At 40.1% G+C, this 25652-nt stretch overlaps 2 protein-coding genes across 9 annotated transcripts; one reads left to right on the top strand and one right to left on the bottom strand.

The window, feature by feature from the left end:
* The first annotated feature begins 82 nt into the window (after positions 1 to 82).
* On the top strand, positions 83 to 21085 carry milt (trafficking kinesin-binding protein milt). Of its 8 annotated transcripts, none has more exons than XM_030386635.2 (6): positions 83 to 400; positions 3082 to 3336; positions 3407 to 3616; positions 16494 to 16772; positions 16830 to 18420; positions 18485 to 21085. In XM_030386635.2, the coding sequence occupies exons 2-6, from the start codon at positions 3174 to 3176 to the stop codon at positions 19581 to 19583; spliced, it is 3342 nt and encodes a 1113-aa protein (XP_030242495.1). In that variant the 5' UTR covers positions 83 to 400; positions 3082 to 3173; the 3' UTR covers positions 19584 to 21085. The 8 variants fall into 8 exon arrangements, with proteins under 8 accessions (XP_030242495.1, XP_089113347.1, XP_030242493.1 ...); XM_089257221.1 differs by lacking the exon at positions 83 to 400 and adding an exon at positions 858 to 876; XM_030386633.2 differs by lacking the exons at positions 83 to 400; positions 3082 to 3336; positions 3407 to 3616 and adding exons at positions 4592 to 4746; positions 9347 to 10389.
* A 1890-nt stretch (positions 21086 to 22975) lies between these two features.
* Positions 22976 to 25567, bottom strand: PRL-1 (protein-tyrosine phosphatase 4A family member PRL-1). Its single transcript, XM_030386641.2, has 4 exons — positions 25419 to 25567; positions 25183 to 25349; positions 23236 to 23367; positions 22976 to 23157 (listed from the first exon to the last, which is right to left on the bottom strand). Exons 1-4 carry the CDS (start codon positions 25524 to 25526, stop codon positions 23046 to 23048), a joined length of 519 nt encoding a protein of 172 aa, XP_030242501.1. The 5' UTR covers positions 25527 to 25567; the 3' UTR covers positions 22976 to 23045.
* Positions 25568 to 25652: the final 85 nt, after the last annotated feature.

Below are 25652 nucleotides of genomic sequence, written 5' to 3'. Positions count from 1 at the left end.
GAACGGTATCCAAAAAGAATATCACAAAAATTATCGATATATGGAGAAGTCGTATACCAAAACATCGATAGCTATTTAGAGGCTGACAATCGCGTTTCGTTCCACCACCAGTGTGCGCAAGATATTGTCTGCAGCTGCAGAAAAAAGCAAATTCCTTAGACCAACGATTATTTTATTTAGTTTAACTCAATGTGACTCGACGCACACAAACACAAAGTGTATATTTTACTAGCTAAACAAATTACAATTAGTTTTTCGTTCCATCGATTGACGCGCGCTTGTGCAGAGAGAAGAGTGGCATGTGGTTTTCGCTTCGATTTTTAGTGTGAAATCAGCCACAACACATCGAAAAAAAAAAATAAAAAATAAAATGGCAAACACATGCACAACTACAACAAATGTAGGTATTGTCGAGTAACATCAATAAAGTTGTGCTGAAAATGAAAATTCAATAATTTGTGGATTGTGTAGGTTACATGTTCGAAACAAAACAATTTGGGAAAAAATTATGAAATATGAGTAACATTCACACTGGTGAATGAGTGCGCGAGTGCTGAGCAAATGATGACAGTGTTTTATAATCACACATTTGTAGTGGGCGCGCTCCTCAACCAAACACAAACACACAAGCGACCAGTGTCATATGAATACGCACAATACATTCCTGCGCCCACGCATCCCATTTTTGACCTCCCCTACGGAGCATCAGCAGCATCCCCATTCCAAATCCCAGCCCAGCTGATTCATGTTTGGCACTGCATGCGGAACACACTTTAAATAAATTCATTTTACAAATTACAACGGTGTCGTCTAATGACCCTGCCCCACTGACGGCAGCGTCGTCTTCGATGGCAGCGCTGCTTATATAAGTATGCGGTATATGTGTGTATAATATATATGTGTGTGTGTCGGTGCGTATGCCAAAAAATTGAGTACACCGTAAAAACAGCCAGAACGAAGCGAGGAAAGCCAAAAACAACAACAGCAGCAGCAAAAGGCAAAACTATTTAAGCACAAGCTGACGCCAACAAAGGGAAACGAAACTTTAACAAATTAGTATTTGGCTTTTTCTCTTTTTTTTTGGCAAGCGTCGCCATTGTTGCAGCCAGCCATCACTTGCCTTTGGCTTTCAAATTTATTTTAGAGAATTATGCCATTCATCCATTCAGTTTCGCTGGCAACGCGCGCTTAACAGTGGACAGTGAAACGAAACGTAACACAGCTAAAAAATAAAAATAAAAAAATTAAGTGGAAAATGTCTCGAACAAGACGCGCGAGAACAAAAATTAACAACAACGGGAACAAGAGCAACGGCAGCCAATAGCAGCAATTTGCTATTTTTTCCCATACATATCATTCGCTTCGCTGCTGACACCGCCGGCTTCCATTCACATTCACATTTACGAGTTTGTTGTATTTGTGTTTGTGTTTGGTTCTGTCTATATGTAAATTTCTATTACGCAATGCAGCTGCTGCAGTGGAAATGGCTAAGCGTCGATAGCAAAAAGGAACTGAAATAAAACAATAAGCAATCGCGAAGTTCGTTTGCTGTTATCGCAATTATCGCGAAACCTTTGTGCTCGCTTGATCTAACGGCGACGGTCAGGGAATACCTCAGTTGTGGCTCGCAATGCCTATTGCTTTCCATGCAGTCGACGTCGCCGTCGGCATCGCTGTTCGCGTCAGCGTCACATGCTCTTATTAAAACGGCCTTTGTGCGTCAGCGCCATTGACTTCGAGTTGCCTTGAAAAGCTTTTGGGCAGAGGAAGTGCAACTTTTCGCCACAATTTCGCTCCCACTAATAAGTTGTATTCGAGTGAGCGCTTGCTTGCTTTTTGTGTTTTGTTTACAGTTTAATTACACGGTTTTACACTCCGCACTTCGCGCCGCTCCGTGTTATATTATATCGTTTCGTTTGCGAGCTTCAGAGTCTGCCGCGATACGTATACGCCGCGTTCGGCACGTAGTCGGAGTGTCTGTCTGCTTTATGGCCATCTCTCTTTGGCTTCATACTCTTAAATAAGAAGCCAACAACAATTACCAATCGAACTTTCAATTCAGTTGAAGTTCTCTTCGTGCAGACTCCATTTAACCCACTGCCAGATGACAGACAATAATAAATCAGTTAACATTTGCACGACAGTCAGCACGCAACGCTTTTAATATTTGTGAATGTGCGCGGTAAATAATATAAACAAACATATTGATCCCTTTGCTAATAAAATATGAGGATAATGTTCATACATATATATATTTTTGGGAATTATTTATTGATACAAACCATCGCTGATTAGTCCCATGATCGCAATATTGTTGGATGCAAACTTTTGCCAGTTTTAAATAAAGTGTGGCCAAATCAGAGTTAGTGATAAACTCCTTAAAAAAGCGATGAACTGCTGAACCTATTGCATATTTTTTTTGCGCTGTCATGTCTATGCTAAATGATATTGAAAATAAATAAATTTTAAACGTAAACAGAATGATAAACGATTATCTATATAGTAGTGATAAAAACATGAAAACGAGAATATTAATTTGAGATCTGATTTGTCTAATAGCCTTTCCGTATGCCTGATGATCAAGTTGTGCAATTCGCATGACGAAAATTTTTGCAATTTTAAATAAAATGTGAACTTATTTGGATAGCAAATGAATTGCTTATTTTGGTATCTTAAAGAAGATAATGATTTACAAAAAAATTAAAAAAAAAAAAAAAAATTTTAATCAATCAACATGTTTAAATAATCAGTTGTAATGATAAGTGATATAGAGTCGGAGCTAGCTTCGGCAGCAGTACCTGTGTGTAAATGTGCGAATTATGCTTGTGATAAATTAACGCTAAAATCCTTTGACGTTTCACTAATATTTATAGTATTAATAATCATCGCTTTGACGTTGACTTTATTATCGAAACTTGTGCGGCAAGATAAGCGCCCACTCAATAATGGAAAGTAGACGGGGAAAACGCGCGTAGACTGGGTGCTACTTGTTGCTAGCTGTTAGCTCTTAGCTGTTGGCTAAATATTATTTTCGTTTAAGAGTCGGTGAATTAACAAGCCGATGTGCATTTCCAATTGCAGAAAATCAACTAACTACACATTGACCAGCAGCTAAATCGATTATACTTGTATCGATATCGATAACGACAATATATTAGAATTCTTCAACATTTATGCTATCCGCAACATTGGGGGCCAATGGCGGCCAAATGCCGCTCAGTCCCTCGGCGCAGGCGACGCTCAGCAAACACTTGCCCAAGCTGCAAACAAAGCGACTCATGCAACAGGCGACGACGCCCAACAAACCACAGACCGCGGATGCCAGTTGCCTAACTGGTGAGTTGTGCAATAATTTGACTGTAATTAACCCCTTGCTAATTACTTCCATCTGTTCACACCCTCACAGATTTGTGCAGCAACGAGAATTTGCCGGAGGTGGAAATATTCTCACTGCTGGAGGAACAAATACCCAAATATAAAGTGCGAAATGATTTCCTCACTGATTTCTCGGGCTATGCGAATGAGGATTGGTTTGTGCCAGCTCCAGCGCTGCCCATTCCAGTCGAGGGTCTCGGATTGACCAAGGAACAGACTAGAGAGTGCCTCAACTATTTCCGTAAGTGCAGTCACTAATCAGCAATACTAATATTAAGTTACTCAAACGCTATAAATAGTTCATGAAGTTCTTTAAACAAATTGTCTGACCTTGTCTGATAAGCTTACAAAATATAATTCTTTATACATATACTCTACTATATGATACTTTAATTGCCCAATATCCATCCATTCATAATTGCTCAATTAAATTCATATTGTATTGTATGTGTACAAATTTCTCAACCCGTTGCTATAGTTATATAATAGAGCAAAAATTGAAACATTTTATTGTCTTATTATATATTCATATATATATTCATATATTATATATCCTCTATCTCTTGTTTTTTGCCAAGTTTTATTCATTTTTAAAGATCTTTAAAAAAATTGTTTATCTGCCGCATGAAAGACAAAACGCAATTCTCTTTTATCTACGCAACTCGAAGCAAGATAAAAATAAATTCTATATGTATTCTATTTTTTGCAAATGTGCCGCGTTTTTGACGCCAATAAACTTGTGACAAAGTATTATTAATGCGTCTTCAAAATTTACTTTTAAGATTTTAATATGTACATACAATTGTGATACTGTATATCAAAGTGTAATTCATAATGTAAATTTGTTTTTCTTAATCATCTGTTGAATGTTTTCATACACGTAGTATGTGCGCACAGCTGAATTTTCAAACGTTGTCGGTTTACAAATTTAAAAATTGCGCCAAGCTTTCACTCATAACACAATACTTGTGGCTCGTACGTTCAGTGTTGTGAACTGACAACGGCGCTCTTTGCTATTCGCACAAGATAAACCATATTTGAGCATATTTATATTCTCAAATGGCTAGAACTTATATGAAATATTTGGCATTGACTTTTTTGTTTCTAAATGGAAAGCAGGTTTAAATTATTATTTGGAATATACCCAATTTACTTTTAATAGTGCTGGTCACACTGGCATCAGCTGGTGTTGTCATTCGCTGTTTTGACATTCACACCGCAATCAGCTGTTGTTGGAGCCGCCGCCAACGGGTTCGGGGCATTGCCTAGCCTTTGTCATTCCGCGTGCGTCGTCGATGTGTGTGCATTTCAAAAGATTTTGCCAACTGACGGTGTTGCGCCGTAAGCAATAAATAGTGCCAAAAGAAATTCGTAAGCGTCGTGCGCGTTTTTAATATCTAATTTAAAAATATAAACACGTCGACATTGAACCAAAATTATGAGACGTTTGCTGTGTACCCAGTGAAATTGTATGCGTGCCCCAATAAGCAAAAATAAATTATAATTACCAAAAATAAAATCAAACTATAAAAGCGCTAAAAAAAATGTGTTGCAAAACCATAAGCTAAAAAAAAAGCAATCGAAAATTATTACTAATACACGCACTTTGAGTGTGTTATTGTGTGTGTGTATTGCTCATTTGTGCAAAAAAAAAGCAGAAAAGGAAAAGAAATACAAGAGCCAAACGAAACATTTGGAATTTCTCCAAGTGCTTCAGCTTGCCGCCGCCTGGCGTCATACAACTGTATTTATTTTTAGGACGCGCACACAGCAACAAAAACTTTGAACTTGCTTGTGAATTATGAAGAAAACGAATTGCCATTGCCTGTTTTTGTGTGTAAACACACTCATTTATGAATGGGGTCGCCATGCTCTCAGTGTGTGTGTGTAAGTGTAGGAGTTGTAATTCAAATAGGGCATGGGCATGGGTATGGGCAGGGCAGGGTCTTCGTCTGTCAGCTTAATTTGTTCTTGCTTGTTCTGTTGTCGCCCGCTGAACGTCTCCATTTGCCAGCTGCGCTTTACATAATCGTTTTTCCATGTGCCGCTATTCTGTCTCGCTGTTTGTCGCCTGCTGCTGCTGCCGCTGCCGCTGCTGATAAGCAATCAAGTGTGTTTGCCTATCGGAATTTAGCGTCTGTTCGCTCTCTACAACTGTCCGTCCGCTCGACACATCGGTCAGACAGACGCGCAGGCACAGCTGTTAGCTGTTTGCTCGGCTATTCGCTTGCTCGTCGCCTTTTGCATGTCGTTCGTAATTTAACCATTTACCGTTGCGCTCTGTACATGCCGCTTATCCACTGCCAATTACAATTCCAGTTCCAGTTCCAGTGCCAGTGCCAGTATCAGTTCCAGTTTGAGTTCTAGTTCGAATTCTTTTTCTTGCAACCGGCCATAGCTACGCTGATTAATCATTATCAGAAAATATTTATGGCTACGTTGTTGCTCTTGCTCTTGGCCGTATCGCATCAATCAGACACCGCCGCCGCTCTTGTCAGCTGTGCGTGTGAGTTTATCTTTTGCGTTTAAAGCAACCCGCAAAAACGCAAACGCGTTCCGTTGGGTTACTCATCACGAGAATAAACCGCAATAAAAGTGGACGTTGCTGTTGTTAGCTATTAGGCACGTTAAATTGCTGATCATTTCCCCCCGACCCACATTGTTGGCTATTTTTATTGGTGTTAAGCTGGTGCCGGCCAACATACAATGCACAAACTGGCAAAAATTTGTGTCATGTGTGTGAGTGTGTTTATGCTTGGATATAATACGTATTATGTCCGAGGGGGACCCGCGAGCACTTCTTTGCCAAACACAAACAAAATGCTAAATGACATACTTTAATTGCGTCATTTTACAACACTACACACCTCTGGCAACTGTTCGCCAATGGCCAACGGTTGTTATACAGTTGTGTGTGAGTGTGTGAATTTCTTGTGTCTTTTGTGCCATGTATGTATGTATATATGTATGTGGAGAGTGTTGTGTGTCTGTCACTGGCCTATTGATTAGGACATTCACATTGCGGTCCACAATTAGCAGCGTAGCGAAATGGAGCGCAAAGCATTTTTCTTTTCTTGCAGTTGAGACAAGTGGAAATAGTTGCATATGTTATTAGTACACACACACACACACACACACACGAGCATACGTACTGTAATAATAAAGAGCTGAATTTATCTCGCAGTGAACTTCCTTATAAGCAGTGCTGGATAGCGAGTGCATTCCTTTTGTTGTTTTTGCATTCAGCGGGCCGCTTGACCATAAAAGTAGAAGTAGATTTAATTGCGCCCAACTTTTGCCAATAATTAATTACCACCAACAGCATTTTGTGAAAGTTGATGTGAACGAAAAAAAAAAGACAAGCCGAAACAAACTACATCGAAACTACAAAGTTTGTCTTAATTTAGCTGCTGCTTTAAACCGTTTTCGTTTCATTTTCGTGTGTGAGCACGATTGATTGGCATTTTTTGTATGTTTATTATTATATTTTTTCTTTCCCCACTAACAAAAGTGTATTATTTTGTTTATTATTATTATTTTTTTTTTTATTCAGCTGTCTTCCTTTACATAACTTTGATAGCTTTGTCATTCAAAGCCAATTAGCCAATCAAGCAATGCCATTCTTGAGTCTCTCACATGCTTTATTATCGATGCGATAGCGTAATTTACATTAACCCACTAAAGCCCCGCACCCCTATCTTCGCACGCGTTGCCTTTATAGCCGAGGCTTACCTTTTAAAGTCTGACTCATAAAGTGTGCGTATATACATACATACATATACATATATAAATATTTGTATTTGTATACAGATATTAATGAATATCATTTGAGGGCTCTACGCCTGTCGCATGTCGATGAACCACTCACAAGTTATTTTCATTTTCGCTATATGCGATACACTCTGTACTCTCTCGCTCTCTCTCCCTCTCTCTTCAAATAGAAATAAACAAATTCTGTTATTAATTTCAATCCTCTTGGGTTTATATTCTTTTATGCTTGTCATAATTCCAGTTGTGTTTGCTTATATATTAAAAAAGTTATAGAGTATCCCAAGACTGTGTCAAAGTATTTATATTTTTGCAATTTCGCTTAAATGGTGACTGCACATTAATCAAACTGTTTTGTGTTGATTCATTCAAGTTTATAAGAGAAGACCCATGTTGGTTTACAATTTAATATAATATATGGGATATTCCGGCATATATACACATGTATCCGATGATATGATAAAAAGAATTATGTATGAACTAAACTAAGTTTATAGTTTGAGAGATTTTCTAGAGTTTATATATTTAATTAAAGTGAGAGAGAGAGAGAGAGAGAGAGAGAGAGAGAGAGAGACAGAGAGAGTTTGTAAATAAGAAATATTTATTGTGATTCCTTAAGGCAAATGTCTAAGAAATATTATTTATGCCTATCTATATAAAGTTTTTCTGAATATGCTAAAAAAAAAAAAAAAAACAAAATGAAAGGCAATTCTAGTATAATTTTTTACGACTATAAATTTGCTTAGGTAGCCCGACCGAGTATTATCTATTTTCAGATAGCCATTGGTTCTGCTTAAACATTGCCTTCTTTTTATTGCTGATCATCTCTCAGCGGAAAATTCTATTTGGCACAAGCTCTATAACGGTTGTTTGTTTTTTAGCTCAGCTCAATTTTCTTTCTTTCACTCTGTTCGACCATAAATTATGATCTGATAGTTATTCAGCGCAGCGGCAGCGGCAGCGGCAGTAGATACAGCAGCATCATCAACCTACATCAGTGGCGCTTAACTTAATGTTGCATCATTTCCCCTTTTACTTTAGCTGGTCATCTTAACATCCTCCGCTCAGATGGGTTCTACATTTTCTCAGCCCACACACACACTCACACACATTGACACTCGCCCAGTCCCAGATAGGAAAGCCCACTAGAGCTAGCTACGTGATCGCCGACATGTTATGGCTGAGTGGAAAGGCGCATCTTTCGAGCTGGCTAATAAAATGTAAACTTGTTTTATGCTCGACATTTTTCCGAATCCAAGGGCCCGCCTCATCAAAGCCATTCTTCAGTTTTAGTCAGTCGCTCCACACGCCGGCGTTAAGTTGTGCCTCTCCCTTCTCTAGATCTTTGGATTTTGAAATATTTTCCACTTGCATTGTATGTTAATGCTGCAGCAGGCAAACTAAAGTGTTGTGAATGGCAAGTGGAAATGCTGTATTATGTAAATTGGAATTTTGTAATTTGTTATAAGCCATTGTCTAAAGTAATATATGTTTGGTATATATATCAAGATAAATATATATATGTGTGTGTGTGTCTAGACATATTCATATAGTGCTGCAAGTGTTTAGATAAACGAAAATAGACCATCGATAAGTGCGTAACTATAAAGATAATAAGTATTTACTTGAGCGCTCGTGAGTCAGTTTGATTAAAGCCAAATGCGCATTTAGGTTGATCAATCAAATCAGTAGGGCGACGCGTCGTGGAAGTGCTATGACTTGAGTGCAGTCAGCACGGAATCGTGATATTCTCATATAGTTTTTGTTGTGTTGATCAACACTGAGGGTATTTGAAGTCATGTCGAGTCTCTTTCAATTCACACTCAGAACTTTCTGGCAATGCTTCAATTTAATGTAGCGCAAAATGCGAATATAATGTGCAGGACTGTAGTGGAAACACTGTATTCTGAGCGGAGTCAACGTAACAAGTGGAAAAGCTTTTAATTTGCAAGCCATTAGAACTCAATATAGCCAAAATCTAATTGCTTTTCAAATTATAGCTAAAATTGTAAATTACGCTTGATATTAGCTAAATTGGTTTATTTAGCTTGTAAATAGCTAAAGTGGTTTATTTGGCTTGGGCTGTTAACCCCAACAGGACTCAATTGAGAATGTGCACGTTGTCCAACACTGGCATTTGACAGACAGCCAACTTCACATACTCATTCATAAATTTCTTTGGCACATCAACATTAAATTGCAGCATTTAAAATTAAAATTAATTGTTCAATGTGCGCGTCAACAAAAACTGAGAGGGAAAATCAAGTGTGAAACTTGTTAGCCAAATAAGACAAAACAATGCTCTGGCTTTCAAAACCCAACAACAACAACAACAGCAACAGCAACAATCTCAAATGCCACTATTTAGCAACAATTCAGCTCTAAAGAGCAACGATCTGCAGCAACAACAAAAGCCACACTTAAATGTGAAGCTAACAGCAACAACAACAACTGTAGCTCTGCCCATCATCCATGAGTTCACGCTGGAGCCGGAAGACGACTCTGATGGCTATCAGCGTAGCTTTGTCGCCGGCCTTGAGGCGCAGCAGGAGGAGCAACTGCTGAGCAGCTCCATGGTACAGCATGTGGCCAGCAACAGTTCGCTCTGCTCGCTGACGTCCAACTGCAGCAGCAGCAGCAACATCAGCAACATCAGCAGCATCAGCAACTGCAGCAACACCTCCACAATCAGCAAACAGCCGTCGAATGCCAGCAAACACTTTGAGAACACGTACAAGCTGCTGGGCAAGCAGCTGGAGAGCAATTGCCAGCGCACGGCGGATAGGCTGCAGCAGCTGGATCCGCAGCTGGACAGCCTGGACAGCCTGAGCAGCCTGAGCAGCTGCTGTGCCTCGATGTCGGCCATTGTCAATGGCACCGAGCCGCCGCCCACGCGCCTCGAGCTCGAGCTGGAGGCTGTGGATCGCATGCGCGTCATTGTGCAACAGATGAAGGCGACGCCGCAAGAGGCAACGGCGAATGGCTCAGCGCCGCTGCTGGCGCTGCTGCACGACTTTGCGGCCAAGGGACAGCCAAAGCGGGACAGCACAGCTCAGGAAGACAGCACGCCCAGCACTCCGGTGCCCAGTCCCATTGCGGGCGTCCTGCCCGTCGAGGGGCCCAACTTTGAGCTGCCCGCGCACCTGCTGCAGTCAGCCAACTCCTGGGAGCTCATGTACTACGCCTCCAAGAACGTCGATGGCCAGAACTGTCTGAAAGTGGTGCGCAGTCTCTTGACCAACAAAGGTAAGAATCACCCACTGAACCACTGAAGGCGCAAGCTCAACTCTGTAATTCGATTTGGAAATCTTTTTCAATTGAATTGCTGTCAAAATATTATTCTATATTCTGTCAGTACAGCCACGGGTGAAAGTAATATGCTATACAAAATTCGTTTGGAATGGTGGGTAGAGAATGTTTAAATATTTTCTCTAGCGATATCTCTTACCGAGCTTTATCTGTATTTTAATTTTGCATTACTGGTGGTCTTAAAATAAAACAACCCATCATTTCAATAAACATTTAAAAAAAATACTATAAATTAGGGCTGTCTCGCTCGCATATTTAAGTGGAGCTAATTGCCTTAAGATCAAATTAATTAATTATAAGATAGATCTAAATATAAATCTAGCTAAATTAAAAATTGCTTTCCAAAGAAATTACAAATTTAGTTGGAAAGAACTTCTTTGGCAGCAATAGGTAGCATAGATAAGCGATCAGGTGGATAGCAAAGAGCTGCCAGATTTATTTGAAATATATTTTTAGACTACCTTCAGATCTTGATTAAAGACGCGACTTATAGTCATATGATTTGAGTTATTGAAGTAGATGTATGTGATATATGATAATATATACATGTAATTATATATCTCAAGTAAAAGATAGTTTTCAGTCAAAGTTCATGTCTTCATTATTGTTATTTGTTTTTCTTTCATTTTCGCTTGCATACAATAATTATTAATAATATACATATATGTAAGTCCCCCAATAAAGCGCAGACTTTATGACCCCCTTAACTTTTTTAGCATATTAATTTTGTTGGACATTTATAGGCGTATGGATGGATATATATGTATATATGGGTAATAGATAGGCAAAAACTTATATTGAGAGAACCGCAAAAAAATAAATGGGGTTATGTCACAAGCTATACATGTATATAGATATACTATATTAGAGTTACTGTGTCAGTTGAACCGTTCATTCTAATTGCATAATGTCTAGCCGCGCCCAAAAATAAATGAAAATTCGTAGTCGCTCCTCTTTGTCCCAAAAACCCTGTCCAATTGACCCAAATAACCATCTCACTCCTATTCAGCACCACCTGCGGGACTCTGTTCAGCTATTTGTACATTTCCTTCCCTTCCTTTCCCTTCTTTTTCAAGGAGTGATAAGTCACAGCTGAGAATTGTGATCTCAAGCCGTAATCCCACTCACTTCCACAACAAGCTCTTAGCCAGTCCGTAATGCTACAACAGCAGTTAATTAGGTAGAAAACAGACTTAATTAATAATGAAGTCAAATATTGATATACACATATGTTAGTATAGCTAAAGGAAGGGAAGGTTCATTAAGAGTTTATATTTTGTTATAGGCTAGTTTTATTTTTTGTTTATTTCAATTATTAAACAGCTGAAATTTCAGCGAACTTGGGAGTTATACATATATATCAAGTATTTTGTGCATTTCTAATCAAAACCGTACACCTACTTACTATATATGTATCCATTTATATACTCATACGTAGTATATTGATTGTTGACTGTTTATATTTACAAAATTTATACCTGGCTGCCCATTTGAGCAGGCGTCTTTTAATAGCTTATTAAAGGTACCATTAGATGCTCAATAAGCTTTACAGGTGCGAATTACCTGACTGAGCCAGCTCATTATCCGTTATCGCTGGCCTTATCGCGTGCTTATCGGCCTATAAGGGTCAAGTGCAGCGGGGAGAGCTCGTTCCGCTGCAATTGGCGGCGGTGCAGAAAGTCACTGGACGTATCTTATCGTTAGTTGTTATATTTGTCGATTGATTAATGTTTTCTCAATTAGACTTAGTTCTTTACCTGATTTTTTATTCGTATAATTCCTTTGTTGTGGTCGACGTGTTAAGCGGCACGACAGCAATTTTTGTTTTCTTTCGCCCGTTTCTCCTACTAATTCCCATTTCAGACTTTGTATTTGTGTTTTCTTGATATTTGCGGAAGGCGTTATCGATATTTATAATTAAATAAATATATGTATATATATCATACGTGCATACGTACATACATATGTAGAATAGCTTTTAGCAAGTTAATTTCAAAGGAAAATAAACCATTAAAGCACATGATCTCATCTTAAGCTTTTTATGCCCTGAACGTGTTGAACATTAACTTTTTTAGGGTATATTGGTTTTGTTGAAATGCACGTAACAGAGGCAAAGAGAGAGAGAGCGAGAAAATGTGGGATATGACTCTACTGAATTTAGCTGAATTGATGTGAGCTACAAATTTCAATAGATCACAAATTTAACATGTGAAAATCAATTTTTTCGCGAATCATCGATAGCTTTTCCATTATCATCAAATCGATTGAGGTCGATTTCGAATTTGAATTATTTTGACCACATCTCTCGAGTTACATGAGAAGAAAAACGAGCCTCAAATTATGAAACTCAGTTCGTATATTCCCAAGCTCAACAGATTGAAGAGTTATCTGTGGATAACTTTGCCCATTTTGCTATAATAGAAAAAGTTTAATTTGATGTTTAGGGCATCTCCCAGCCGGGTTCACTAATCTACAGTACTCTTAGCTTACTTCCCTAACAGTTTTGCAACTTTTTTGCTGTTTTGTTTCTCTCCTTTTTTAAGGTCAGGTGCATAGCGTTTTACACCAATCGTATGATAGACCGAATCAGCGCTCTTATGAGCGTCTGATTAGATCAACTAAAACTGACGATCATTCAGATATTTCTTTTCATTTTATGACATTTGCTTTGTCTGTTTATCTAGCTATTCGCAATGAAATGGGTAAATGGACATATTGAGTTCTATTAGCGTTCCCAGACAAAAGTCGTTAGGGCTTAAAGCTTAATGATCGACGATAATTTAGAGAAAATACTAGACTTGCAGTAAATCGCTTCTAAGCAAAAAAAAATTGTTCTTTTTTATGTTCCTGTAAGCTCAACTCAGGAGCTGTTCCCATGAGAGTAATTAGAGAAATACAAATAGATGTAGATAGAAACGTTTGAGTGTATTTATATGTGTAGGTATGCATATCGCTAAAGGTAAATAAAATTGAAATATAAAGCTGGCCAGCCAGAATCGTCAACGAAAGTCTTATATAACACTCGACAACTAATTGAATTTACACGTTTTTATTTATTTCGGCTGAGGCTCAGACACGTGCGGAGCAGTATTTAGCAGATTGAAATTGGAACTCGAAATTTGGTTCTACAAAAGTTCGAGCTCGATCGGCGTTCGTTTGAAGTGTATGCATTATTAGTACCTGGATTTTATTGTCTCTGTCTGCGTTTAGTTTTCCTGGGAAATTCGCTATCCTATTTTCCAGATATCCGGATACGCGGAAAATTACCCGCCACGACATCCGTGCTCAAAACATGAATGGGATTAGGATTTAGGTAGACGCTTTCCGATTTCCCTACTATAAAAACAAAGATAGTGTCAAATGATAAATGAGAGACATATGCATTCATACACACATACTCATGTACATACATATGTACATAATTGTAGTTTATTAAGCCCTTTGCCTTATTATTTTATTTTAATTACTTTTAAATATTTTAAATAATTACTATATTTATTTTTATTTACTATGATGCAGTATCAAATAATTTAATTATTTTTGCATAAGATATACAATCATCTCTTTAAAAAGAATTCAATTTAAATTGTTTATAAAAAATAATTTATACATAATTAGATAATTTGAATTCAAACGTTTTGAAGCCATTTGAGTTGTTCATTTTTTTACGTTGGCAATGCTGTTAGTTGCTAGCGTTCTCTCACTCTCTTTTTGAGTGGATTTCAATTTAACAGAACAGTTGCAGCGCGCTCATAACAGAGCAATAACAGTGCGCCTCTCTCTTTTTCATATGTGGATGCTAACTTTGGTGGTGGATTCCACTACAGCAACAAATAACACAGAAGCAAATAAAATTCACTCTGAGCGTTTGTCGTGTATCTGCTAATCCGCAAATTACACAATTTGTGCCAATTGTAATGTTTAAAAAATACTAGAAAATATTGTCAAATATCAAATCGAAAACGAGAATTTCAATCAGTGCTACAATATATTTTCTAGAATAAAAATCGACTAAAATAAGCAAGCAATTTTCTTTGAAATTGCGAACAAAAACTTAACCCTCCACTGGCTCATCCAATAACAACTCGAACTGCGTGTTTGTGTATAGCGAGGCGTGTGTGAGCGTAAGTGTGTGTGTCAATCTGTCGGACGTCGCTTCTCCGTCACGAGTTTGGAGCGCCGTTTGCCCGGCTGGCGATATTTCTTTTTACCTTAGAATTCATTTGGAAGTTTTGTTGTTGCTTGCATTCGTTTATGTCTCACAACCTTTGGACTGGCCACAGCCTTGTGGCTATAGTGATTACCAACAGTATTGTTGTTGTTATTAGTGCCAACCAGTGAAGTGAAACGCGCGTGAAGTTCGCAATCAAAACTGAAAAAACCAATCTGTGTGGCTATTTTCGACACGTGAGTTTTGTTCATTTGCTTAAATTTACACTCGTATTTCCCGTAGAACTGGCAGGGGCAGCATATGTACATATGTTGATGTTGCATTTATTTTCACCAAACATTTTTGTGTCTCTTCCTTTCACTTGAGTTAGGGAAAACGCCTTTTACTTCCAGCCTGCCTGCAGTTGCCTGCTGCGCTGCTCGCTTCCTCTGCCGCTGCCTCTCTCTCTGCTGGTTCCTCTGTTCATCAGTAGCTGCGCTGCCGCTGCCGCTGCTGCTGCCGTCAGTGTATGTGTGTACGTCGCGTTTGCAAGAAGTGGCTTTGAATTTGAGAGTTGAAAAAGTTGCGCTCACGGCTATAAATATATTGAAATACTCGTTTAGAAGTTCAAGCTAGGTTTTGTTCGGTTTATGTTAGGTTTTTTCGACAACAAAGCGCAAAAGCAATATTGCGCACACTCAGCGCGCGTCTAGTGGGTGGCAAAGAGCGCTGACACAGAGAGAGAGAAGAGAGAACGTGCGAGAGAGCAAAAGCAATAGCAATAGCGATGACAGTTTTAGTTTCTCTGCTGACTTCAGACAATTCGCATTAATTTAGCAATTAATTTAAGTGTTTCATCTGCGGTTGACAATACTCACGCTGAAAAGCAAACAACGATAAAACTACAAAAAAAATTAGTCATGTGACCACTAATGTAACGTTGCAACCGCGCTGGATCCACAAACAATCGCAGCAATAACAACAAGAACCACCACCGCCACCAACAAAGCAACCAAGTGCCTTGGCAGCAGACTTTACAATGAGATTGTTTATTACATAATACGCGATATAATCGAAAAAAACTAAATCGAAGCAAATTTAAACTTTTATAAAAAGAAATTCGCAAAATGCTGCGTGACTAAGGAAATTCGTGAGCACAGAACCAAACGAAAATAAAGCGAAAGACTTACATACATTGAGCATGACGCACGTAAACAATGCCAAAGGAGCGGCGTCAGCGCCAACAAACGAAATGGAGAGAGGGCGGCAGTGGTGGTCGGCTGTCGGTGTGGCGCCTGCTGCCGGTGGCAGTGAGCATCGATTTTTAGCCACTGAGAATTGCAGTGCTAGCAGCAGCAGCAGCTCTCATGTGGATGCTGTGGAAGCTGTTAGTGCAACAACAACAGCAGAGCATTGCTTAGAGGAATGCGCATTCGTTGAGTGCCAAACGAAAGCGTCGAGTGATTGGCACGACGACTTTTGCATCACAGAGGATGAACTTGAATATGAGGATGAACTCGAGCTCTCAGCTGGTTGCAGTGCAACAACAACAGCTGCGTCGACATCGGCAGCGACGCCAGCGCATGAGTATGGTCTGCCGACATTTGGGTTGGGAGAGCGGGAGCAACAGAATGAACAGTTACTTATGGAAGGTATTATAGGTCTTGGACATTTCTCAATTGCGTAACGATCTGGCAGCCCTGTTAAATCGATTTGCCGATATGTGTTTGCTTTTGATCTTGTATCCCTATTTATCGATAGTCTGTAATTTAAGTCGAAATGTAAAGCTAGCTTAAATATTATCAATAGTTTGTAATTGCAGTCGAATTGTAAATACTAGTTGAAATCTTGAATGTTCCTGTATTAATTGCATAATATTTATTGCTTGCAGTTCTATGTGGTAACCGTGTTAGCCAGATGACTCGTGCCTACGATGATATAGAGGCCGTGACGCGTCTGTTGGAAGAGAAGGAAAAGGACCTGGAGCTGACGGTGCAAATTGGCAAGGAGTTGCTCACGCAAAATAATGCACTAGAAGCGCGTGTAAGTGATCTGGAAACAGATCTCAAAGCCTCCAACGATGACCGCGCCCAGCTGCTACACGAGTTACACAAGAAGAACGAACTAATTTCGGTGCTCACCAACGATGCAGATGATGCAACTGATGCGGGTAAGTTGAATAAATAATATAAAAAGCAAGTATTAAAATGAACTCATCCACCTTTAGATACGCCTACCATGTCAAAGTCGATCACTCTGGACCTGCTGCAGAAGAAAGTGAACTCCTTGCTCGATGAGAACAAGACGCTGAAGAACGAGGCCACACAGCTGGCGCACCAAACGGACGAGGTGGAGGAGCACGAGCGACGCCTGATGGCGGACATCAGTGCCCAGCTGAACGATGCCAATTCACAGTTCGACAACCTCAGTCTGGAGCTGGAGCGACAGCGCGAGGAGAATCGACTACAGCACGAGCAAATTGTGAGCCTTACAGCGCGCCTGGCCGAGGCGGAGATGCGACTGCATCAGCTGACGCAGGACAACGATGAGCATCTATCGCTGCTGCATGTGACGAAGGAGAATCAAAATGCACTCGCCCTCGAGCTGGTGGAGTTCAAGCAGCGCTACGAGGAAGTGCTGGCGCTGCTGCACTCGGCTCAAGATCAGCTGAAGCAGCAACGCAAGCGGTCGCAGCCACAGGCGCGCAGCTCCTTCCTAGGCGGCCTGGGCACGAACGGAGCCGCTGCCGCTGTGGCCGCGGAGTCATTGCAGTCGGAGCTGATGGAGTCCTCGTTGTACTCGGAGAACAGCCTCGACTCGGGCATATCGGGCGATAGCCAGCGCTGCGCGGATCGCATCAGTCGCATGATGTCGCAGCTGCCGGGTGGCATGGGCATGGCAGCCAGCTTCGGCTCCAGCAGCATCTACGGGCCTCCGCCCTACAAGCGCGTCTTCGACACGGTGCGCTGTGCCACCAAGAGCGGCAACTACATGGACAGCGGCAATGTGTCGATGACCCAGATGGGCGCCATGTCCATGAGCAGTTCGTCCGGTCCGCGCATGGCCTCCATGGCGTACCCGGCTGGCTCCTATTATCGCGGCAGCAGCAATTCGCTGGGCCTGAAGACGCTCTCGAGCGAAAGCCTTAACTCGCAGTCGGATGATGGCTATCCGGCGCAGCCTTCTGGCGTGCCTGGTGCTCCAGGTGCCAAGGAGCTGGAGGCGGCACTTAAGCGTCTGACGCCTGCTGAGGTACTGGCTCGGCGTGCGATGCTCTCCTATGCGCCCGCCGGCACCTACAACTACGATGAGCCCCCCACGCATGGCCGCGTCGGATCAGGAGCTGGAGCAGGCGGACAGCCGGCTGGACTCACTTTGCCCATGGGTGTGCGCACGCCGGACAGCATCATGTCAACGGGATCGGGCTCATCCTCGGGGCTAACGACGCACCAGTGGCGCCTGCCAGAGAAGCTGCAGATTGTGAAGCCCATGGAGGGCTCCCAGACGCTGCATCACTGGTCGCGCCTGGCCACGCCCACGCTGAGTGGACTGCTGGAGGAGCGACCGGGCGTGACAATACGTGGCGGACGCGGACTCGACGATCTCGGTATGCAGGTGTACACGCTGTCCGACGTCGAGGAGGACGTCAGCGATGATATTGGCCTGGGCAAGCAGTTCGAGGCGCCCGGCTGCACGTACACCTACACGAACAGTATGGTCATGCATCCGGATGACGGTTTCGTCAACGATTTGTCCTTCCTCTCCCAGTCACAAATGTCGTCGCGCATGGCCTCCACATCCACATCCAGACAGCCAAGGTGGGATACCAAATAACAAAAGTTTGTTTAATTTATGTTTATTGTTTCTCTATCTTTTCTTTAGTTGTCCGGCCACGCCTCGTGCCGGCATGTCGCGCAAGAATTCGTGCTCCACGTTCTCGGTTAATCTGGGCTTGGCTGGCATGTTGAACGAGCGCGGCATCAAGGCGGTCACGCCCAGTGCCCTAAATACGCCCGCCGGCCCCAATTTCTCGCCCACTGTGACGCCCTGCAACAGTCCGGAGGGCTCGCCGCCGCGGGGCCAGTCGCCGGAGCCGCTCTTCGGGCTGCTCTCCTCGGGCGCTGATCTGATCAAGCGCAAGCTGGTGGGCCCCAGCGAGAGCCAGCTGCAGCGCAGCCTGAGCAAGCAGCAGCACCAGCAGAAGGTGATGCTGTCGCATCTGGAGCGTCGGGCGCTGCGCTCGCTCAATCTGATCGAGAAGGTGGAGAGCATCGGGCTGGAGAACATAATCAGCGGACAGCGCGGCCGCAGCGCCGGCATCGCAAATCGCAGCAGCTCGCCGCTCTCCCAGCTGAGCAGCTGTGGCAGCATCAGCGGCGAGAGTCTTCAGAGCTTGCACACGAACAGCAACCAGATCGTGGATGACATCCACTTTGATCGCGCACAAATCAAGGGTGTGCTACATCGCGGCCTCAAGTCACCAACGCCGCAGCAGCCCGCAACGACAATGGGCGTGGCCAGCGGCGGCAGCGCCACAACGAGCGCCTACAGCAGCGAGGACAGCGATGACCAAGGCATAGTGCTGCAGCTGAAGGCTAGGCCACAGCCGGCCGCAGCAGTAGGATCAGTCGGAGCAGCAGCTGCAAAAGCAGGAGTAGCCCCAACAGCAGCTGCAGCACCAGTTGATGCTTCCGCCACAGCCAGCGAAACGCGCCTCAAGCAGATGCAGCGACAAAAGTCGCGACGGAACCTGAAGAACGGCATGGCTGCCCAGCGACCCGATCTGGGCACCATAGCAGGCGCAGGCAGCGGCCGGCGAGTGCGGCCCGATCTGGGCAAGGTGGCGGACAGCAGTGCATCAGTTGCGGGGGATGCCAAGGGCAGCGACAGTGAGTCGAGGGCGGCGCCACAGAGCATTACGCAGGCCTTTGTGGGATCGGTTAGTTCCTTGTTGTTTGGCCGCAAAGGAGGCTGGCTGTAAAGAGAAGAAAAACAGAGAGAGAGAGAGAGAGAGAGAAGAAACACACACATACACAAACATAGAAATACAGATGTGTCTGCTAGGGAGAGACTCGTTGAGGGAGCTAAGCGCGCCGGACTATGATTTAATTAGACTTCGTTCCATGTGAAAATTCGAATGAGATCAGTGAAGCCAAGCAAATGAGGGTGTACCGTTAGTTGTCGCCGTTGCAGCCGCCATTTTGTTAACGACTGTTGAAGTGGATGTCGCTGTCGATGTTATGCAACACTGGCAACACACGCCTGCTGTCTTAGTGTTTGTAGCTGTGATTTGTAAATACTTGTAGTAAAATGTTTAAATTTAGTAGTTATTATTAATTAAAGAATCACTTGTTTTGCTTGTGCAACGGCGGCCAACTAGAAGCGATTATTAACAACAATAGCGCAGCAGCAGCAGCAACAACAACATCAGCAGTAGCAGCAGCAGCAGCAGCAACAAAAACAACAACAACCACAACCCAGCAGAACAGTGCTAGAAAAAGAAATATACAGTTCCAAAGCAGCTTTTTATTTACTCAACACACTTAACGATATAAACTTATATATGATTTTTGCCAATTTTGTATTTATTTTCATGTATGTGTTTACGTAAAGGGTACGCAACGTAGCTTACGAATATACTATATTATTTTTAATTTTATTTTTATTTGGGTTTCTCGCTCGATAATAATTCGCTGTATAAACTGAAGAGTGTGCGAAAAGAATTATGTATGTATATAAGATATAATTAACTGAAAGTGGACTTGCAAAAAGGTATATATATTTTTTTACACATGTATATATATAGTTTACGTTTTTGCTTTCCACTCTAGCCGACTTACGTATATCACAAACAAGAAATTAAACACTATATATCTTTTTTTAACTGCCTGCATTATTCTAAAACGCTTCTGTTTTTGGTGCTTTGTGCGCAGCCATAAAAAAAATGAGAATATCCCAAAAAAAATTTGTTTCTAGTCTTTATACACACACACAAAACGCGGCGCTCGTTTGGCTATGCGATTAGCTTTATCAAGGCATAGCTTCTAAACGGAGTGCACTGAACAAACCCCAATAAATATTTACTCTTTTGCATACTATTTTAGTTTTTATTCTCAACTACATCTGGCTGTTAATCGGCAGTGCTGTTGGCTGGCATAGCATAGTTCGCAACACATGTTACTAGATCACTGTTAGCCAACAGCTTTCGCTGTGTTAAGGGCCCTTCTATCACAAAATGACAAAAAAGAGGAAAGAACAACAAAGAAAACAAGAAAAAAAAAACAAATTTGATATACTATTTTGCTTTACTTATTTATACTTTGATTTGGGCAAAACAAAACATATATCACTGATGAAATTATTGTATTAAAATCAAGAGCAACATAAATACATATATTGACGAAATTGTTCACGCTTTGAAAATTTAGGTTTACATACAGTTTGTAATAAGAAAAACAAAACAAAAAAATTAAAAATAAAAACCGGCATCAAAGCAAAACGAATGTGTGCCCGCTAAAAATTGAAAAAATCTAAAACAAGAAAATGTAAAATTTATTAGTTGTAACTATTATCAATATATATTTATTTACGTATGCAAAAATAAAGAGAACATCGTTAAATAATAACCGACTTTCACTTTTATTTATGGGCCGAATTTCGACATAGACTTGAAACTATTTTATTTAGCTAGAATTATTTTCATGCTAGACTCTGTAAAAGATTTAAAAAAAACAAGATTTTTGTTGAAGGGAATAATGCCAATGCTTTATGAACTTTTCGTCTCTATTCAAAATACAAGTTAAATACTCGCAGAACTTCGGTTAGACCTAATACAACTTTTAAGACCAGTTAGCCATTCACTAGGCAACTTTTTGAGAATCGCAGAGAGAGTCAATCATCATAGCAGAGGCTCGAATAGTATATCGAATCATATACGATAAGTATTTAACATAAAAATCTTTCATCTTCCAGGTACTTCAAGTTCCCAAAATCGATTGAAAATAGATTTTCCATTTCATACAAAATGTTTAATTTTCATATATCGTTTTTATTTCATTGTAATGACTAACATTTTAAAAAATTACAATTCAATATTGGATAAATTAATTGTAAGCATATAATTTTATAATTTCTGCTTTATCCTGACTATAATTTGTTAAATTTCTTGTAAGGTTTGTTTCATTTTCATTCATGTTCATTTTCTCAATTTTTTTTTGTTTTTTGTTTTTGCTTAAAGGGTCTGTTTTTATTTTCATTATATTTTATAGATTTATATATATATATTTATAAATATTTGTTGTTTTGCTGTGTATTTGTTGTATTTATGTGTATTGCAACTGCTGCATATAGCGTTTAAATGTATGTAGTCATTAATGTAAAATTTGTATGTACTTGATAATTAATTGTTTATTGCTGTATGATTTAGTAATATATATAAATAGTTGTTATCCAGCGGAGTTTCGTATGTTACAGAGAGAATAGGGAAAACGCATAGGATCCGACCATAATACCATTCCACTAAGCACATCGAAATCAAATTTGTTTGCAGAGTACGTTAATTCGTTTACGGTTCAAGCTGGTTCGCCTTAATAGTTATGTAACTAGTCTATCTCTTCTTTAGATTCACGTTTTTCTTTTCGTTTCATTTGTATTGTTATTTAGAATATATTTCTCACTATGAAATGAATCAACGTCTGGGCGCTGCCTAAACTAAACATGCGATTAAGTACATCATTTGCGGATCGTTTACATCAAATGCAGCGTTCAGTTTAAAGCAGATATCGTTCCTCCATATATCTATATATATATCCATATCTACATACATATATATTTATATGTATAGCTTTCTACACGTGTTTCATTTATTTGTATCGTTATTTATTTCTTTGCTTTTGGCTATATTGCAGTAAAATATATATTTAGTCATATTATTGCCTATGGTGCCTGACCCTTGACATTAATTTGAATTTGGACTGGGAAGTGGATTTGGAATCGGATTTGGATATTTGGATAGGTACGTAATCGCTACTATTACAGATGCTATAGATGTTTATCTTTTTACTACGATGCCCGGCCACAACCATTTCATGGACATTTCGAGGGGGGGCGTGAAATAAAATTAGAATTGCGTTTGTTTGGCGAAATATAAAATTAAATAAATTACATTAATTAATACATACAATAAATACAATTGTTGTTGCCAATTCATGCGAATTTCAATATATAAATATAACTGGGCTCTGATCGACTTGTCTATAGATTATTGGGCTGTTTTTTTCAATCTGTCTCTTCAATCGTAATTTTTCGTTTTTCTTTTGTGTTTTTAGCAATTATACAGTTTTAGAATTTATAGCGTTTGTTTTGGTTTTGTTGTTTTCCTTTTTTTGTTTTGAAAAAATGAACACTTTTTATCTGGTGGGAATATACATATGGTTTTGGAAATCTATTGCACAGAACATGAATTTTTGTGGCCATTTTTGTGCTTTAGACGCGCCTTCGGCTTGTACTTCTCCAAAAATGAGAGCTGCTTGGCATTGATAGCGCCGCGTCGCTTACTAAAAAAAAAAAGGAAGAGAACACAAGAAATATTAATAATCGATTTCATCGGAGATTTCAAATTATGTATGACTCACTCTCTAATCATTTCAACAGCTGCTTCATATTTCAAGCCCAGTTCGATGAGTGCAAGCGCAACCAAAACGGGGGCACGTCCCAGACCAGCTACGCAATGAACTGCAACGCACGCCTCGGGGTTCTGCTGATATCTGGAGATGAGACAAGAGACAAATAGATGAATATATCTATGTATGTATTTATTGAGCGCAGAGTAAATTAAAGTTTAGTCATTGTTCATTCAGTGTGATGCTAAAGGCTCGCTTTAATAATTACAAGGCAACGCTTACCGACAAGTCTCATTATCAACGAATGCAGTATTATTGTATCTTGTATCTGTTTCATTTGCTGTCAGGGGCATTGTATCTGTATCTGTGTCTGAAGCTGTAGTATTTGATGCTGTCGCTGCTGCTGCTACTGCTGCTGCCGTTGCCGCCGACGCCGCTGCCGAGAGGCTGGCTCGAGCTGCCATTGGAGCTGATTTTGGTATGTGTCTAAGCGAGAAACGCTTATGTCTGTAGTAGGATAGTGTGGCGCTTGTGGACTTTCTAAAACTAGCCAGCGGATAATAGCACACAAAACCAAGAAACGAAACGGAGTACACACATATACATATACATATACACATATATATTTAAAAATCAATATATAAATATATATATATAATATATACATATATGCATGGAGGAAGTAGGTAAGACTTTCGAAACCGAAATTAAATAGTTTATAGTTAAGTATTTATGGATATCTACTGTGAGGTTAAATCAAATTTACAAAGGCCTCTAGGGAAAACTTAACGAAAAAGTAGTGATATGGATATGGATATGTTACAAAAAATATCTAAATTTATACAGCAAATCAAATATATCTATGGTGAATGAAGTGTGATCTGGTATATAGAGCGACAAAACAGCAAGGCCTAAGCGAGGGCTACGGGATATGGTGCAAATATATAATCGATGTTTATGTTTTATATATATATTGTTTGATGGGAGGTTTGAAGCGCAGCTCTTTGAAATGTTGTTAGCAGCAGGTTAGTCGATGATTTGTTTTTGGAATTCGTTTGAATGTTCATCTCATTGTCGGTGTATAAAGCAACAAATAATACTGAATAAATTGATAAAAATCAACTTTGGTATCGCTTTTTGTTTTTGTTTTTGCAAATGAGCCTAAACTACGGAATTTATATAAAATCATATTCGACTGGATTTGAAGAGTAATCAAACGTAATTGCTTAGATGATATAGACATCGTTGTAAAATTCCCTTAAGCAAAGAACTAGTTCAGCAAACTGTTAGCTGCACTGATTCAGTACAGCTACACTCTGTGATCTGTAGTTCAGCGGTCCTTAAAAACTCCGTTCTTTTCAACACTGTTCACCTGCTCATGAATCATACGGTCTATGGGCCAACAAATACAAATACAAATTTATCATAATTATCTGAACTTTATCTATTCTTCATGATCTGCAAAACTAGCTGAACTAGTAGGGGGGCCATAAAAGTGAACTAGTTCAGCAAATTTAATTCAAATTCGGATTTCTAAATCTTAATTTTCTTGTACATTAATTTTACAAAGAATTTTTAGACAAGTTTTCCATATATATTATAAATAGTGGAGTCTATAAATCGAAAAAAAAAATCCTGATCCCCTTGCCATTTTGAATTAGCGGGACTCGGCGGTAAATAAAAAAAATCTTAATACAACATTTTGGAAAGCTGATAAATACTTACTAATATTACTAAACACTTAATATAGTTAAAGCTTTTTACTCCTATAAGTGAAGACTGAATTTACAAATTTCTATATCATCTAAACAGTTTCAGTTCAATTTAATTCTGATAGCTCAAATTTTTGGTCGTCATTGAGAGAAAACAAAATATTAAGTATAAATATTATGACTTCAGCTTATTGAAGAAGTGATATAGAAATCGTATCGTAGGGTATGGCACTTAGCTCAGACTTACTTGTCCTTCAACACCTCAAACCACTCGTCGACGACCTGCTGGGGCGGAAAGGTGCCATCGTCAAAGGCTAGATCCTTAACAGTAATACCCTGGGCCTCCAGCTCGTCCGTATTGTAGCTGGGCTCGCACACACGCACCACCGTGTTAACATGGTTCTTCTTAAGCTCCTGCAAAGCACCAGAACAACAATGAATGATGACGAAATCTGTGACGATATCTGTGACTTCGATACTCACCATTATATAGTGATTAATTGTTATGTCTGATGGTCGATCGGTGATTAGGAACTTCATGCCCTTATACTCAATAAGAGCTGGTGCTGGGCGCAGATCTTTTTGACGCATTTTGTGGCTTAACTTATAATAACTTTACAAATCAGTTGAATTGATTACAGAGTGGGTTTACTCCCCGCTTACAATATGTTAATCGAACCTAATCCTTGTTTTTCAAACTAAGCTAATATTACGTGT

The sequence above is a fragment of the Drosophila navojoa genome, chromosome 3 (assembly GCF_054131105.1).
Source record: "Drosophila navojoa isolate 15081-1374.11 chromosome 3, UAZ_NAV_1.0, whole genome shotgun sequence".
NCBI classification, from domain to species: Eukaryota; Metazoa; Arthropoda; class Insecta; order Diptera; family Drosophilidae; genus Drosophila; species Drosophila navojoa.
This window is presented reverse-complemented; position numbering and strand designations above follow the sequence as displayed.

Excerpts from the sequence above, each read along its gene's own strand:
- milt (XM_030386633.2), top strand. The coding sequence starts at position 9,498 with ATGCCACTATTTAGCAACAATTCAGCTCTAAAGAGCAACGATCTGCAG. Across the intron at positions 10,390-16,493 it reads CAGTCTCTTGACCAACAAAG|TTCTATGTGGTAACCGTGTT; the intron begins GTAAGAATCACC and ends TATTGCTTGCAG. Across the intron at positions 18,421-18,484 it reads TCCACATCCAGACAGCCAAG|TTGTCCGGCCACGCCTCGTG; the intron begins GTGGGATACCAA and ends TCTTTTCTTTAG.
- PRL-1 (XM_030386641.2), bottom strand. The coding sequence starts at position 25,526 with ATGCGTCAAAAAGATCTGCGCCCAGCACCAGCTCTTATTGAGTATAAG. Across the intron at positions 25,350-25,418 it reads CAATTAATCACTATATAATG|GAGCTTAAGAAGAACCATGT; the intron begins GTGAGTATCGAA and ends GGTGCTTTGCAG. Across the intron at positions 23,158-23,235 it reads GCTGTTGAAATGATTAGAGA|TAAGCGACGCGGCGCTATCA; the intron begins GTGAGTCATACA and ends TTTTTTTTTTAG.